Source organism: Lagenorhynchus albirostris, chromosome 3 (genome assembly GCF_949774975.1).
Source record: "Lagenorhynchus albirostris chromosome 3, mLagAlb1.1, whole genome shotgun sequence".
Taxonomy (NCBI): domain Eukaryota; kingdom Metazoa; phylum Chordata; class Mammalia; order Artiodactyla; family Delphinidae; genus Lagenorhynchus; species Lagenorhynchus albirostris.
Genome location: NC_083097.1, coordinates 77,978,768 through 77,995,701, shown reverse-complemented (window position 1 = coordinate 77,995,701; position 16,934 = coordinate 77,978,768). Strand labels below are relative to the sequence as shown.

Genomic DNA, 16,934 nt, shown 5'->3' with positions numbered 1-16,934 from the left:
TAATGGAAGGTTGCAGATGTTGGGGAGGCTTGGTTAGTGATAGAAAACGGTTCCAGTGGACTAAAAGCATAAACAGTCATGTTGATCCCCTGCCTCAACAGGTCCAGGTTTAACCCACTTTCTCTAATTGTTCCATGAATTGCTAGACACTAAAAAGATTACTGTATCTGCATTTTAAAGAATGACTCCAAACTAGTGTGAGGGTAGATTAGATGGAGGCAGACTACAGCTAACAGTTATTTACGTTGTCTTTTCAGGGGGCTTGTGTTCTGAATATGCTGAGGGATTATCTTGGTGCCGATGCATTTAAAAGTGGTATTGTAAAGTATCTGCAGAAGTATAGCTATAAAAACACAAAAAACGAGGACCTTTGGAATAGTATGGCAAGTGTGAGTATGTTTTTGTGTATCTCTGTGTTTGGGACTGACAGGCCTATTATCTTGTTTTGTTTTTGCTCTGCACCACATTAATCCCTCTGAGAAGAATCGTGAGTGTTTTTTACAGAACTGAGTGATGTGTTTATTTTTGGTTTTTAGATTTGCCCTACAGACAGCACGCAACAAATGGATGGATTTTGTTCTAGAGGTGAACATTCATCTTCATCTTCAGTAAGTTTTTACATCTGTACATGTTCCCCCGAAGCACGTTCTTTTACTCCGTTTTGTTTGAAGGATAGATAGCTCTGTGCTGAACTTTCCGAGGTCCTTGATGATATCAGTCTCTCTATAGATAAGGCTGCGTTTAAACTATACCAGACTGACAGACTTCCACAATTTTTCTTATATCTATCTACGCAAGGGAGTTGTCCAACCTTCTTTGGTACCACATCTCACTGATACTAATTTCTTCAGCTTCACTCTCTGTAAAGCAGTGGATTTATGACATGTTTCTGTGGTAGATCAGGACTGTATCCATCAGGCCATGTTGATCGTTTCCGTAGCTCTTCATTTGTGAAAAAACATGATGGCAGTGAGCATTCTTGAGCGCTTACTATGTGTCAGGCACGTTTGAAGCACTTACGTGTAGTATCTGCTTTACTCTTCACAACACGCCTATGAGCGAGTACTGTTATCCCTATTTTTACAGATGGGAATAGGAAATCCAAAGGCATATGATTAGTAAATTGTAGAGTGGGGATTTGAATTTAGATCTAACTCATGTCTTTAACTGCTAAACTATAAAGAATTCATAACACCTGAATCACAAAACAGTCTGAGTCTCTGTTTTTCTGGCCTTGTGGAGTATTTTCATAGGTAGCTGAGGGTGAGTCTGGAGATTCAACAGGATTTTATCCACCAGATTTTTATTTTCTTGGCTTTTTTGCTTTTAGAGACAGCTTTATTCAGTAGTTACTAGATGTGTCCTGTAGTACGTTTTATCCTTTTATTAGCTCTTAAATATTTTTTGAAAACTTTTAGTATCAAAGAATAGATCCTTGTTTGAGTTCACGGCCATCTGTTAAGTGTGAGCCATGTCGGTGTTATCGCTTGGGAAGTATAGGCTCTTGATGGGACATGTTTTCCCCACCTTGCTTGTCTGAGAGCCAGCATCGTTATGTAGGTGTTGAACGCGTGGCCACTTTCTGTCCCTTCTCCCCCTGCATTCATTCACACTCCTGCTTTGTGCCTGGTGCCAAGCTAAGGTCTGCCCAGGAGAACCAGGTGTGGTACCTGTTCTCAAGACATCTATGTGTACAGGAAGAGAATGAAAAGTAAACAGTCAGTGCTTTAATGGGCATGCAGTGGCTGGAGACAGCGGGGGAAGGGAGCAGGGGAAGGGACGCAGAAGAGCTTCACTGGTTGCAGCGCTGTGAGCACAAGCTTGGGTTCTTTTCCTAGAGTTGGGTCCAAGTGGGTCACGCATCTGCCTTTTTCTTATAAACCAGCACTGGCGACAGGAAGGCCTTGATGTGAAAACCATGATGAACACCTGGACGCTTCAGAAGGGCTTTCCCCTGATAACCATCACCATGAGAGGGAGGAATGTACACATGAAGCAAGAGCACTATGTGAAAGGCCCGGACGACGCCCCAGAAACTGGGTAACGTTCACAGAGAGAAACTCATTTTGTTGGCTAGGTAACATCTGTCTTGTAGGGTGAACCCTTATTTTTGAAGTAGTGCCCTTAACTCTGTTGCTAAAATATTTTAATCAAATCTATATATCCTAGGAATTTGACTTATACACCACCATCTATTCAAAAGGATGAAGATGATGTATAATTATTTTAACATTCTCATGGTTTGTAGTTAGATATGGTGGTAATTTCCAGTTACTGGCTTGAAATCAACTCCAGTAGAAGCATTTGCCACTTAGTTACAATAGTGCCTGGCATTTGGGGTGGAGCTAAGGACATAAACATTTAGGTGATTTCTGGGAAATACAAGAGACTCCATTCTCTTCTTTGGAAGTCTTGAGTTAGATCCCAGAACCTGTTTGTCAGCTTAACACTACAGAGGACATCACTGGAAATGAGACACTGCAACTGGACTGACCCTGGATGGACACTATTTACAAAACTTTTTATTTTGAAATAATTTCAGACCTATGGAGAAAATATAAGGAGAGAGCAAAGAATTCCATATATTCTTTGCGCAGATATGTGTTAACTCTTTACCACATTTGTTTTCTCTCTCTCCATATAACCTAAAATATCAAACAGTTCCAAAAAATATGATCTTTATTTCTTTCTCTCTATATATGGCATATATATATATTTTTTAAATGTTTGAGGGTAAGCTGGAGACATGATTTCCTCTTTACCCTGAAATACTTCAGTGTCGTATTTCCTAAAAAACAAGAGAATTCATTTATGTAACCACAGTACCTTTATCAAAATTATGACGTGAACTTGATAAATACTATTATCAAATGTATCAACCTTATTCAACTTTCCTCAGTGGTCCTAATAATATCTTTATAGCAAAAGAAAGAAACCTGGTTCAGGATTTTACATAGGATCACATTGTATTACTGTTCACATCTCTTCAGTTCTTTTTTTCTGAAACAGTTCCTCAGTCTGTCTTTCTTGACCTTGATATTTTTGAAGAGTACAGGCTAGCTATTTTAGAGGATGTCCTTTAATTTGGGTCTTCTGCTGTTTCTTCACGATCAGATTCAGCTTATGCATCCTTGGCAGGAATTCCACAGAAGTGATGCTGTGTTCTTCTGAGTATATGATTTAGAAAGCACATGCTATCAATTTCTGCCATTACTAGTGGTCACATTTTTAAAGTTAGGCACCCTGAGATCCCTTGAGGCAATCACTGCGCAGGCTGTCAGGGCTCACTTGAGCCCAAATTCCTAGCTCTATTCAAGGAGTCCAAGAAGAATGAATAGTGCCCCAGCTGGCCACTCCTACAAAGCTGGAAAATGGTCTGGGGATGTTTTGAGCTCTTTACAGTAGCAGTTTTGGGTACCATCCTTCTTTAAATGAGCCAGTGCCCGGAGCGTGGTAGGAGATTTAAGAACTGCTTGTTGCAGTGAATCAGCAAATGAACAAATCCATCCTCCTTTCTTGTAGGTACCTGTGGCATGTCCCATTGACATTCATTACCAGCAACTCAGACTCAGTCCAGCGATTTTTGCTGAAGACAAGAACAGGTAATTTGTTGTGGAACTAACTAGCTTTCTTCAAGAAGGAACTATGGAAATGTGTAGGACTTAGATAATAAGTTTTCTTTGCTATTTATCTTGGTTAAAACAAAAAGGATCAGATCAGCCTTTATCTTAAGCAGATCTGTGACCCAATTTCTAGTGAAGAATATAGGTTTGAAAATACTGTCTGGTTGCCAAAAAGGAAGGACAGTATCTTGCCAGATAGGGATTAAAACAGTTGAGTTATGTAATGCTGAGGAGAAGAGATACTTGGGAAAATTTCCCCTTACTTTAACATTGCTGGGTTATATCATACATATGGCCTGAAACATGGCATTCTTCTCATAGGTCTATAAATCTCACAAAATTAGTGTCTAAAACTAGTATTGGCTTTTGTCTATTGGGATGCTGTTTTCTGGTTTCTAAAAGGAATGTGTTCAATATGAAACTCATTTCAGTATTAAAATTGTTCAGTATTAAACTCTCCTTTAATTTCCTTGTCCAGTCTCTGATCAGAAAAGCTTTCTCCAGGCAAGAGAGAAAATGGAGCTATGATTTATTTTATTTGCTCTAGATGTGCTCATCCTCCCAGAAGAGGTGGAATGGATCAAATTTAATGTTGGAATGAATGGCTATTACATAGTGCATTATGAGGATGATGGATGGGATTCTTTGACTGGCCTTTTAAAAGGAACACACACGGCCATCAGCAGTAGTGATCGGGCCAGTCTCATTAACAATGCTTTTCAGCTTGTCAGGTAATACAAGCTCTTCACAGTCTTGGTTTGTTTCTGAAAGCTGCTGTTGTCATTCAAATCCTTGATTTCTAAAGATGAAAGTGATTGCTAATAAGAAGTTGAGGGTGTTTTCTCCTAAGTTCTTCTAACAGTTCAAGGTTGCTTTTAGTCTTAGGATTAACGTCTTATCTGCGTCCGCTGAGTAAGGCAAAAGTAAGGAATCTGTATTTTAATCTTTTTCATTAATGATCAGACTGAGACAAAAGTGTAGAAAACCAGGAGACCAACATCCTGGAGAAGCCCCTTGCCTGGTCCCTAAAGCCTAGTCCTGCGGCTTTTTCTGGCCCTGCTGTAACAGATCAGGTTTCTCCCCGCTGGGTCTCTGACAATCCGGAAGCCTTCTTAGAAGACCAAGTGGCCCAGGCCCAAGTTGTGGGCATTACATCTCTCAGACTAAAGGAGAGATATCCACACGCCCCACTCCCACCCCACCCAAACTGGATAGCTGAACTGCATAGCATCTTTATGGCTCATAGAATGTGGCCCAACCAGGTGACCTTTGAGTGGGTGAGGATAGTGTTCACTCTTTTTTTTTGCCCCATAACATTGGCTTTTCAGGAAATGTTCCCCAAGCCTAAAACTCAACCTTCTTCAATATTTAGGTAGAACTGAAGTCTAAGGGGAATCACCCAAGTGGGAGGGAATACTGTAATTCTCAGCCCCACGTGTCTCTGCTCTAAATGTTGTGGACTTCCTTTCCTGGGCCTCTTGAGGTGACAGAAAGCAGTGGGGAATAAAGATAGGGGTTGATTATCTAGCCATTTCTGCCCTGCCTAAATATTCCCTTCCATAGCGCATTACTGATGACATCATAGGGGATTTTGTGTTTATTTACATGAGCGTGTGCACCCTACCACTAAGATGTTTAACACCAACCCTCTGTAATGAAGAATTGATATCTATATTCAGTTTCTTTTTGAAATGGAGACGAGGATGTGTTGACTCCAGGGACTCATACTTGTGACTGAGTGGCAGTCTCAGGTGAGGCTTCCTGAAGGATCTTTGATCAAATTTTCCATTTTACTCTGCAAGTTCAGCACAATCCGACGTTTCACAGAGGGATAGATGCTGACCTGTTCCCATCGCATCTTAACCACAACTCATAGAGCTAGTTAACCCTAGCTCTATTATTTGAGAAAGTTCCTTTACAGTGTAAACATGCCACATGTTGTGATGTATGTGACAGGAAAGATGTTAGTATAAAGGTAATTATTTATAAGGGAGCGTTTATATCTGATTGAATGTTTTGCTGGAAGGTTGTTCAAATAACTTTTGAAACAAATAGTTGATTTCCTGGATCTTCTTTTAAACTGCTAACCCTGGTGTCTCTTGACCAGCATTGGAAAGCTATCCATTGAAAAAGCCTTGGATTTAACCTTGTACTTGAAACGTGAAACTGAAATCATGCCAGTGTTCCAAGGTTTGAATGAACTGATACCTATGTATAAGTTAATGGAGAAAAGAGATATGAATGAAGTGGAAACTCAATTCAAGGTAAAAGCCTGAAATAAGTTGAATAGTTTTTAGATAACTGGTTTGCTTTGGTGTAGGTGTGGAAAAGAGTTCGTATCATGGTGTATATTATATATATATAATATAATATATGTATCTTATATATATCTTGATATATTTTAAAGAAAATCACAATGACCTCAGTATTTGGGTTGACCAATGAAGACTTTGGTTTTATTTTGGCACTAAAAATAGGCATGGCACTGTTAGATTCTGTTCTTAAGTTTCACAGATTTGCCATTCCCTCATTAGGCTAATTGTTTATGTCACTTTACTTCTGTACTGTGGTAGTTGCTATTAAGATTTTCTGGGACTCAGGTACTTAAGCAAGAGGCACAAAATTGCTCCTTTTGGCAAAATGTAATGACGTCTTATATGATTTGCTCTCAAAATTTAGTCATATCAACTGTCTCTGTTAGTTTGCTTTGAAAGTGGCAGTTCATCTTGATTTTAAGTAGATAAGGATATATTTATAAAAGATTGTTACACAAATACTGAAATCGTTCATCATTTCTTGCTTTTGACCCCTTTTATAATTAAATATAAACAACTGCATGGTTTTGGAAATATGAATTGGACTAAGCTTTAAAAAATAACCCCCATCACCTGAGGGTGTATTGGATTATATAAACCATGAGATGACTTGGGACCAGACTGGTGACATGTGTGGCTTTCCCACAGGCCTTTCTCATCGGGCTGCTGAGGGACCTCATTGATAAGCAGACTTGGACGGATGAAGGCTCCATCTCAGAGCGAATGCTGCGGAGTCAGCTGCTTCTCCTGGCCTGTGTGCGCAAGTACCAGCCCTGTGTGCAGAAGGCAGAAGGCTATTTCAGACAGTGGCAGGAAGCCAATGGGAATTTGAGGTCTGTTTTTATCGAACAACCGGTTTGTTCAGATAAGGGGTATCTTTTATTTTTCCACCATCATTGCTAAATGTTGGGAGAAAAAACAAGTATAACAAGTCTCCCCTGCTGTCCTTTTTGGGAAAATAATATTTTTTTTTTAGACTTATCTATGCATTGCTCAACTTTCTGTTTTAAGTTCCTGACAGGAGGCCGGGGGTTTGGTTAATGGGGAGGCGGGCGGCAGGGATTCAGTCCTTTTAGACTTGGGGCTTAAGTCCTATCCAGGAAATACTAAGCCAACTATACATGCTTCTATTCATAAAAGTGCTTACAAACAGGTGGTCCTATTGGATTCCTGACTTTTGTTCATGGACTGCATTTTAAGTCTAGTTTGAATTTCCTTCTTTTGACTTGAAAAGTGACCACCTATTGAGTCACTCAGCATCCTTAAAGTATGTTAGAAATGTAGGTGTTTATAGAAGTGGCATTTCACAATGTATTTTTGAGAAGGCTACTTAAAACCTACTTTCAGTTACTTTCTCTTGCTTCTTTCCTAAAGTGTTACTGAAGGAAAGAAGTTATTTTTGTTTATATTTCCAGGCATGCTTCTCTGATTGTGGTTCCAGTTTATCGTTTCATAATCTGCCTCTCTCGTGCATGCAAACGCACTTCCGTCATCTCAGCCTCTCCCTGGGTGTGTTCTTTTCCACAGGCTGCCCAGCGATGTGACCTTGGCAGTGTTTGCTGTAGGGGCCCAGAACCCAGAAGGATGGGATTTTCTTTATAGTAAATATCAATCGTCATTGTCCAGTACTGAGAAACACCAAATTGAATTTGCTCTCTGTATTACCCACGATAAAGAAAAGCTTCAGTGGTAAGTAATTCATTCATGTTCAGGTAGCCAAGAGGAATTAAATTAGATCAGATCCTTCTGGCATCTGTTTTTGTCCTCTTGGCCAGGAACTGCGTTTCCTGCTGGGAACATTTATGCAAGAGGGCACACACCTAATGTGTACGGTAAATAATTAGAGAGCAGCGGGTGTCAGGAAAAATATTTAAAGGAGTATGTATATCTTTAAAATAACACATTTAGAAATTTACACCGGATATACCTATCTTAGCTACATTTGTGAGCAAATGAGAGAATATATGAGAATCGGTGTTGTAAACACTGTACAAATGTTAGTTTTTATTATTATGTAGCTATAGGGAGTTTCTCAGGGCTCTGGTAATCTATTTATCTTTTGTGTCTTTATTATTGGCAGATCAGCTTTTTTCTTTCCCAAATTATTTTATTAAAGTTGTTTGGAACTTTTTCAGGGCCTCTTCGTTGCTAACACTTCTTGTCTTAATCATTCTAGGCTACTAGATCAAAGTTTTAAGGGAGATACAATAAAAACTCAAGAGTTTCCAGATATTCTTAGAACTATCGGCAGAAACCCAGTGGGATATCCACTGGCCTGGCAGTTTCTGAGGGAAAATTGGAATAAACTTGTACAAAAGTAAGTAGTGCCCAAAATTGTGTTGTGACTGGCAAAAATTCCTAAACCTGGCTGTTTTAGCTACGTTTGTAAAATAACAGTGATTATCTAAAGGGATTCTTTTGACTGAAGAAAGGAAGTAGAGGTACTTAAAATACCCTTAGAAAATATGAAACTCTAATTCAGTGCTAACTAATGGATCTGGATGGTCAAGTGTTTCATTCCATCTGGAATAATCTCTTCCCGCACCCCGTGACCTACCAGAAGCCGCCTGCACAGTTCAGGCAAGTCTTCTGTTTAGTACTTCCACTTGTTGTATCTGCCCAAACTCTTGTAGCACCTACTACTTCTGTCATTTTCTTTTGGGTACTTAATCTTTTATTCAGCGGCTGGTGTGTTGATTTTTTACAACTAGATCTTAGCCCATTGGAGCAAAGGATCACGTCTTATCTTTTTCACGCCTAACCAGTTTTTAGTTAACTGCTATCACATATATGAGGCACTTAAAAATACATGTCGAATGAACAAATACTTCACAATACATTTTGACAATTTCTATTTCTAGGTTTGAACTTGGCTCAAGTTCCATAGCCTACATGGTAATGGGAACAACAAATCAGTTCTCGACAAGAGCACGGCTTGAAGAGGTAAAAAATAAATAAATAAAAAGCTTTCTTTTTGAACTTCAGTGACAATTATCTAATAAATATGAGGTAGGCAAAATACTTTAAGGGCCTGATGAGTTAGAAGTGGATTTGGTCACTTGGTAAACGTTCTTTTTGGATGGGTGTTTTGTTTAGTGTGGTGTTTTTTGACATGAGCAAAAATCAGTTACAAATAAACCATTGAAAACTGTGCCTCTTCCCAAACACATTTAGAAGTCTTAGCTCTGCCATTAAAAATTTTAGGGCTTAAAAATTACTTTAGACATTTAATCCCTGTTTAGGATGTTACAAGTGATTATCGGAGGTTTAAGTGACTGAAGTGATCCTCTAGTTATTTTGAAAGAGGCAGGTCTGGAAGCTAGGCTCTCCACTATTTGAGCTCATGATTTCCTATTACTTACTTATGAACCATCTACTTTCAGAAAGAATTCTAGGCAACTTTTAAGGTCCATATATAAAATAATGCTAAAATAAAGAACAAAAAACTGCATAATGTTCAGAAAGGAAATTGTATGAGGGATTTATGCTGAGGATAATTTATTGCAGTTGTACCCTAAGTTTATCATAGCTTCCTAGCAGCCAAAGAAAGATGAGAAAACAGTATGCGTTATTGTCAGGTAAGAGAGAACCATGGAACATACAAGTTTTCCACAAAAGCAGACTTTTCTCTCAGTCTTAAACTTTTGAGGAGTTTGCTGTATGGGTCATTTTGTTGCGGTGGCTTTTCTATAATAATATTCTCTATAGTAAAGCTGTAGAACAGATTTTACATGGTTTTAAAAATGGTGCAATTAGATAAAAGCTGAGAGCCTAATATTAACTTTTTTAGGAGTGGTTCCATTGTGTAGTCTGGTTACACCATGATCTAGCTCGATGGAGAGTGCTTTGAAAATGGGAAAGAAATGTCACAACCCTTTTCTCCAATTTTTCAGTAGCCTCACCCAGGTCTGTAAAATTAACTTGCACCTAATAATTCAAGCCTGAATTCTAGTGAAGTCTACAGCAGAGATATTCTGTGTGATGACAGCAGAGCCATCTATGGGCTGGGACCAGATAGACCAGGTCTGTAGCAACAAAACATTTCATTCATTATTTTGTTCTTTCATTAATTTTCTCATGAATTCATTCAAGACATATTACATTCTTACTCTACAACAGGTGTGGTTTTAGGTTCCAGGGCTACAATGATGAACAGGATAGACAAAGCCCCTGCCCTCATAGAGCTTACATTTTACTGGGGGAACCAGACAATTACAGACAGATCAACTCATGTCAGGTAGTTACATGCTCTGAAGATGAAAAAGGCAAGGGAAGGAGAGCGAGTGACTGGGTAAGGGAATGGTGCTGTGTCCTGTGGGATGACTCGCGGACCTTTGAGGAGATGTTGAAGGAAATGCTGATATCTAGGCGGAGAGTGCTGTGTGCAGAGGAAACCTCAGGTGCAGAAACCCTGTGGCAGGACATGTAAATGAAAGAGCCCGAGATGTTGTCCGAATGCAGAGTGTCCTACTGACATTTACAATGCAGGAGTCATCCTGAGCCCTTCCTTCCCCTCACATCGAGTTCATCCCAAGTCCTGTTGGCTCTGCTTCCGGCATCTGCACCCCATCTGTGCACTTCTCTGCTCTTACCCTGGCCGAGCCTTTCTCACCTCTTGTGTGGCCTATGGTGACAGCCTCCTTCCTAACTGGCCTCCCTCCTGCCACTTTGCCAATACCACACCATCTCCCACCTTTAAAACGGAAAAACAACCCACGACTGACCCTGTCTTGAAACCCTGCCTGTCACTCTTGAAGTTGCAAACCTCTCCTTCCCATGTGAATGAGAAGGTCCTTACCTGGCTCCTGCCCGCCTCTCCAGCCCTTTCTCACATGCTCCTGTGTTCACTGTCTCGCCCACTCCAGCCCCTCAGCCTGCTCCTGGGCCACCAGGTGTTTCTCCTGCGCGAGGCCTCTGCGCTTTCTTCTTCTGCCTGGCTTGCTCTTTCCCCAACTCTAGACCGGAAGGGTTCATTTTCTTCTTTCGAGGCCCCAGCTCAGATGTCACCTTCCCAGACCACTCTGTCGAAAGCAGGCCACCCCCTCCCCGGTTGCTATCATAGCCCCGGTTTATCTTCTCCTCAGCAGTATAGAGTCAGCAGAGTTCATTGCTTGTTTCCCCAGGCAGACTGTAAGCTTCGTGAGGGTAGGGTGCTTGCCTGATTCATTGCCTCATCCTCAGTGTCTCGCACAGTAATCAAGCCGGAGAAATGAATAAGTACCAGAGTAGAGATTCATGAAGAAATGGGTGAGGGGGAGTCCCTGGTACCTGCTGGGCTTTAGGTTCTACACTTCACCCACATTACACGACGACATCCTTACCAACGCTCTGCAGTGTCACAAAGGAGGAATCCTAGTCCCAGAGAAGTTAATCATTTACTCACCAACTAGTAGCATAAATCTGGTTTTCTACCCATATGCACAGAAAATATTCTCAAGGAGGCAGGTTTGAATCAAATACGTACTCAGTTGAGATGCTGAATTTCCCAAGGCAGATGAAGATAGGAGTGATAAATTGGGGTCAGGAGAAGTAGAAGGGCAGGCAGGGGTTAACAGCTGGCTTTGTTAGAGCTCTTGCAGGCTTGTTTTTCAGTACTATCATGGTAGGCTTCTTCAGGATTAATTAATTAATTGGACCAATTAGTAAAAATATTGATGTGGTTTGACTGAAGAGTGCCCAGAGTGATTTTTTTTTGAAGTATAGTTGATTTACAATGTTGTGTTAATTTCTGCTCTATAGGCAAAGTGACTCAGCTATACACATATTCTTTTTATTGTTTTCCATTATGGTTTATCACAGGATATTGCCCAGAGTTACTTCTTAAACTGCCTATTAATTAATCTTGAGTTCTGAGAGACAAAACAGTAGATTGTGCTACAGTTTAAGGCGGGACAGTGAAGCGGGTTAAGTGTTTTCTAAGTTGCTATAGTAGGAGGGCATGCCTTCAGCTCACAGAAAAGTTCTACTGAGATTTAATTTTAAAACAACCCCGAATCATTTAAAATTGGAATTTGATCTTTCAAAAAGCCTATTCTTACCCCCCTCCTTTTCCCAAACTTACGATGTTATGACATGGATTTTTAAGGAATTAACTGTCTGGAATCCATGCTGAATAAATAATGTATCTTGGCTTAGACTTTCTTCCTGTCTACAAAATCAAAAAATTGATGGATTAATGTGAAGTGTATGGGAAAAGTTCAAGAACACTTGAAGGTGAGACAGAGTAGCACAATGGTCAATGCTGTTGCAAAGCCAACCTATTCCTCATGTGAGCTTAAAGTACCCATCGGTGAAACAATAGCAAAGATATTTTTGAGGAGATAGGAGATAGTCAAGCGATTCTTATCTCTTTAAAACCACGAGGAACTTTGGGTGGATTTTATCTTGAAGGAACAATACATCAATTGTGGATTAGGATAAAAAAAATTGGCAAGGTTTGGGGTATTACCACCATAACTTGCTAAGAACCCCATTCCCCAGTGTTTCTATCATAACAGACAAGGCCAGGCCCATGGAGGAAGACTGCACGTATGTGGCTGAAACTGTTTTGCTTGGCAGAGAAGATACTCTGCACATTCTGCTTTTTCAGCTATGTTTAAAAAAGTTAAGTTTGCATCTGTGTGTCTATAACAGAATACACATTAGATACATGCGATTAAAACTTAATTATGAAATGGTAAACAGTGAAGTCTTTTAGAATCTGGCAACTGTGAATAAATAAAAAAGCTGCAGAGAAAAAACCACAAAACTTGACATCATGAGGCATGAGCTCATTTCATAGAGCTTAAGTTTATGTACATAATCGTATCCAGACACCTGGCCCTGTTCTCTATGTAGAATTTTGAAAAATGCTGGAAATTTGGCTTCAGTTTTCTTTAACTAGCCTGAACTTTGTGTAACTTAATAAAACAAAATTTTAAAAACCCAATTTTTCCTCACAAGGTAAAAGAATTCTTCAGCTCTTTGAAGGAAAATGGGTCTCAGCTCCGTTGTGTCCAGCAAACAATTGAAACCATTGAGGAAAACATACGTTGGATGGATAAGAATTTTGATAAAATCAGAGTGTGGCTACAAAATGAAAAGCTTGAACTGCTGTAACAATCCGTTCCTTGTTGGTTCCTGTGATGTGTAATCTCCAAAATTTTATTGAATGTGAATATTTTAAAAATAGAGATGGTTGTCTTGGCACCCAGTGAAGATATTTCCTGCTCCTTCAACTCCTTATTCATTCGTCCCTTCTTATGAAGACTGGCTGTTAACTTTTTCATCAGGGGGTTATTGCCACCACGTGTTCCATTATAGGTGTTACCAGCAAATGTAAACCCAAGTGGTGGGTTCCTTACTATGGAGAAGTGAAGTACCTTATTCTTCTATTTTATATTTTATACTTAAGCCCTGTGGTCTCCAAACCCCTGGTCCCCACACCCTGCTCCCCATGGGCTTGTCATTCATAAGCTGTTGTGTCAGTCTCCTGGGAAGACTCTGAACAGTAGTGACTACTGAACCATGAACCCCTGGGGCAGTGATTGAGCCAGAAGGGCCCGGAGGATCCGCTTTCCACCTTTCTCTCCCTTGCTGCGTGCCCAGGGGCTGGCTTGTTGGAGGGCCACGTCATGAGACTTCCCTGGCCTCTGGCTTTTGGTTGACCTCCCAGGAGGGCAGATAAGAGCTGGGGTTGGGGAGAGAGTAGGTGATGATGGTGTTTATTCCCCAGGTTCCCTTGCAGGTTGCCTCAGGCTGGCCTCCACCGAAGGTCTCAGCTCTAGGGAGGTGGCCCTCTTTCCCACAAGCCTTCTCCATCTGTGCGTTCTACTAAGTGCTTCCTCCTCTCATCCCTTCAGGGTGAAGGGTGAAGTGGGAGCCTGGCTTAATTAGTCCTGGCTGGACTTGTGGTTTCCATACATCCTGCTCACATTTTTGTTTAAAAAACAAACAAAAAACTCCACAGAAACCTTTTATAGAACCCTCCTCAGATAATCCTAATTTGAGTGTGCCATCTATTTCCTCAGGACCCTGAATAATAGTGTCTCTTCTGAAAAAGCCGAGTGCCTTCAGGTCTAGAAGAGAAACCTTTCATTTGAAGTTGAACCTCAGAGCTTTTGATCCTTAGGTAGGTGATGCTTCCTCTCCTTGTTCCTTGTTTGGCCCAGTTTATAATCTCTAAGTAAGTTGTTATTGGCACTTATTGCCAGTAAGGCATTGCAGTCTCTAGTAAATGATAAGGTATTGATAAGAAATGGAAAATACTTGCTTATATTAGCCTAAGTAAGTGAAGACAGTGTGTTGTATTGGAATTGAAGTATTTTATGAGTTTTCTTTTTTAATATATTGCAAAATTTATGATAAAGGAATATGATATGAAAAATGTCAATGTGTTTTTCTAATACAGTATGGAATAGAGGATCTTTTCTGGACATAAATGTGTTTTGCAATTCCATTTTCATACCTATTGCATGGCTTAATGGCTTGAGAACTAAAACCAGAAATCACTGGTAATTTCCATCCCCAGGTGTTTTTCTTCTAAAAAAACATACAAAGCCAAGATTTTAATGTAAAATATTTTTCTTTAATTGCATCTTATATCTTGATTAATGAAACATGGAAAATAGTGGTTTTCAGTTTTGGTCACCTGAGGAACCTATTTTCATTTGCTTTTAGAGAAGTCCATTTTCTAAAGAGACACAGTATTGCCACACAATGTGCAAAACCCTTTTTGGTAATAAAAAATTGTTATTTACCTCTAAGCAAATATTTGCAGTTATTTACTCCAAATTAGATGGGTAAAAAGGACTGATTTAGATCCTGTAGCTTACTCAACTCATCATTAATTACTAGCAAACACCCAAGTGTTGAACACGTTTCTAATAAACAAAAAGGCATATTCTGAGTACCTTAACTATATGTTTACTTTAACAGGTATTTCCTAAATGTCTGGATTTTGGTATGTAATTTTAAAATACTTATATGTATGCATGTAAATGAGTAATACTGCAGCCATATCCTTGCAAACACATCTGTCAATGTCAAAGGTTTCACTTTTTTTTTTTTTTTTAACAAAACCACTTTGTACTACCTACACATAGTTGAAATCCCTCAGGAAAAGTTTATTTTCTTGTTAGTGCCTTGAAAAGGTCTGTTTAGTCACCATAATCCTGGCTTATATTTCCCAGATTTAGACTAATAATGCCTGCATCTCTGATGGGATGGAGACATAGCATTTGAAGTGGATGCAGTTTGAAATCTCAGAGGTATATGCATGATTTTTGAAGACAACTTTTAGATCTTATTAACAAAACTAGATGCCCATTATAAGCAGTATTGTTATTGTTGCTTGCCTCCCACCCCATTAGACAGTATTGGTGATATTACTTATTTTTAGTGAAGTTGCTAAATCCTAATAAATAGTTTAAACAGATGCTGAGGAAGGCTGTGCTCTCTGAAAACAAGGACTTCCAAATCAGTTTTATGATGTGTTCCTGATATTTTTTCCTGCATTCACTATCAGGAAATAAAGATGGGATTTGATAAATATTTAATTTCATCAATGACACTGGTGCTGTATTCATAAACCGTTCAGAGAGGTATGAGAAACCATTCCAAGTTGTGGGATATCAGACACTAGTTCTTAAATTGCTGTGGAGGAAAAGCAGATTTTTAAATTTTTTAAAAGATCTTTTTCTTTATTTTTAAGCAGAAGTTTGTGTTTTTGGTAAACCCAACTTCCATTAAGCTACATGCTGTACAGTGCAAGACTAATGTGGCAATGGCTCTAAGCAAACAACTGCTGCTCAGGTTTTACAGAGAGAGACTGGAAAGCCCAGCTTAATGCAGTAAACCAGCAGAGTTCAAGCCATATGAGTATTCTAAGAATTAGATTTTGTTATTCTTGGAACTTGCTATGCACGACGCAGTCTGCGTTTTGCTCTTCTGACTCGAGTCAAGTCTCAGTAGGCCTGTGCTGACGTCCTAACCTCTGGCAAAGAAGAGTTCAGCCTGAAAAGGGGCGCAGTGCTTCCTCGTCTGTCCAGGTTATCTATTGTTAGCAGCTCAAGAGGAGACATGTGCCCAATGTACGATATTTTATGTTTGCCTTATAAACATGAACCCAAAGAAACATCAAATACAGTTCAAAAGCCCAAGAGGAAAGGGGTAATGAGAAATCAGAACACTGAAGAATATGTAAAGCATTGTTTTCCAAATGCTAACAACAAAAAAATTAAGTGCAAATTGAAAATACTAATGAGATTTACAGGCACTGAGGGTAGAAGGTGCAAAAGTTTGCAAAGGTTTTTCCTTTTGTGTGTGTTGCTTTAAGAAGCTATCAAATATATCTCTTAGAAATATAAAGCTCCTTTCTCTCCCAACTGAAGACAATTTTTAAAAATTCGAAGTTTATCAGTACTCAGTAGAATAACACAGGTGAACCAGACAAATTCAGTTTCTTTTCAGGAAAAGAGTAACAAACAATGTTTAGGATGTCAAGAGACTCAACAAATACTGCTGTCTAGAAGCCACTCAGAAAATTTTTCTGCTGTCAAAGGCTTTTGTTCTTCAGAAGTCACCATCGACCAGCTGAAGATTTTATATGCGGATACCTTGAAAAATTCAAAGAAGAAAATCCAGTGAACCATTTGATATGTAATTTTCTTATTACAGGCATAATAAATTTAAGGAGGAATTTACTAAGGTTGATATGAGAGTCAAAAATTAAAAGAAATTTATTTTTATAATTTTGGGGAAAATCTTTGGAGCAGTTCTAATCAGTATACCTCCCTCTTTGTAGGAAATAAAAGTGGATTCATGGTGAGAGAGCCTAACCCAATTTAACCTACATTTTCATTTCTTTTAGGTTTTTGGCAGCAAGTGGTTATAAGCTTTTATGGTTTAGAATAAGACCTGTTCTCTCTGAAGTTAATAAGGGCCCAGCTCTCAAGATAGATCTCACAGACTCTCTCGTCCATACCAGCTCTTTAGTTACCATACAGTAGAATCAAAC

The 16,934-nt window shown here is 39.4% G+C and overlaps 2 protein-coding genes across 8 annotated transcripts in view; one reads left to right on the top strand and one right to left on the bottom strand.

Annotated features, from left to right (window-relative positions):
* Positions 1-15,467, top strand: part of ERAP1 (endoplasmic reticulum aminopeptidase 1) — a 34,631-nt gene extending 19,164 nt beyond the window's left edge. For 2 of the 3 annotated variants that reach the window (XM_060143307.1, XM_060143306.1), the window contains 11 exons: positions 258-389; positions 537-608; positions 1,886-2,040; positions 3,523-3,602; positions 4,171-4,354; positions 5,731-5,887; positions 6,587-6,771; positions 7,466-7,627; positions 8,115-8,255; positions 8,800-8,881; positions 12,881-15,467. In XM_060143307.1, coding sequence (XP_059999290.1) covers positions 258-389; positions 537-608; positions 1,886-2,040; positions 3,523-3,602; positions 4,171-4,354; positions 5,731-5,887; positions 6,587-6,771; positions 7,466-7,627; positions 8,115-8,255; positions 8,800-8,881; positions 12,881-13,036 — 1,506 coding nt within the window. In that variant the 3' untranslated portion in view covers positions 13,037-15,467. The remainder of the gene's footprint in view (positions 1-257; positions 390-536; positions 609-1,885; positions 2,041-3,522; positions 3,603-4,170; positions 4,355-5,730; positions 5,888-6,586; positions 6,772-7,465; positions 7,628-8,114; positions 8,256-8,799; positions 8,882-12,880) is intronic. The other variant, XM_060143308.1, reaches the window with a different exon arrangement.
* The window catches only part of CAST (calpastatin), a 125,433-nt gene continuing 122,981 nt past the window's right edge, over positions 14,483-16,934 (bottom strand). For all 5 annotated transcript variants that reach the window (XM_060143310.1, XM_060143312.1, XM_060143311.1 and 2 more), the window contains one exon: positions 14,483-16,533. The gene's annotated coding sequence lies outside the window, so the exon portion shown is untranslated. The remainder of the gene's footprint in view (positions 16,534-16,934) is intronic.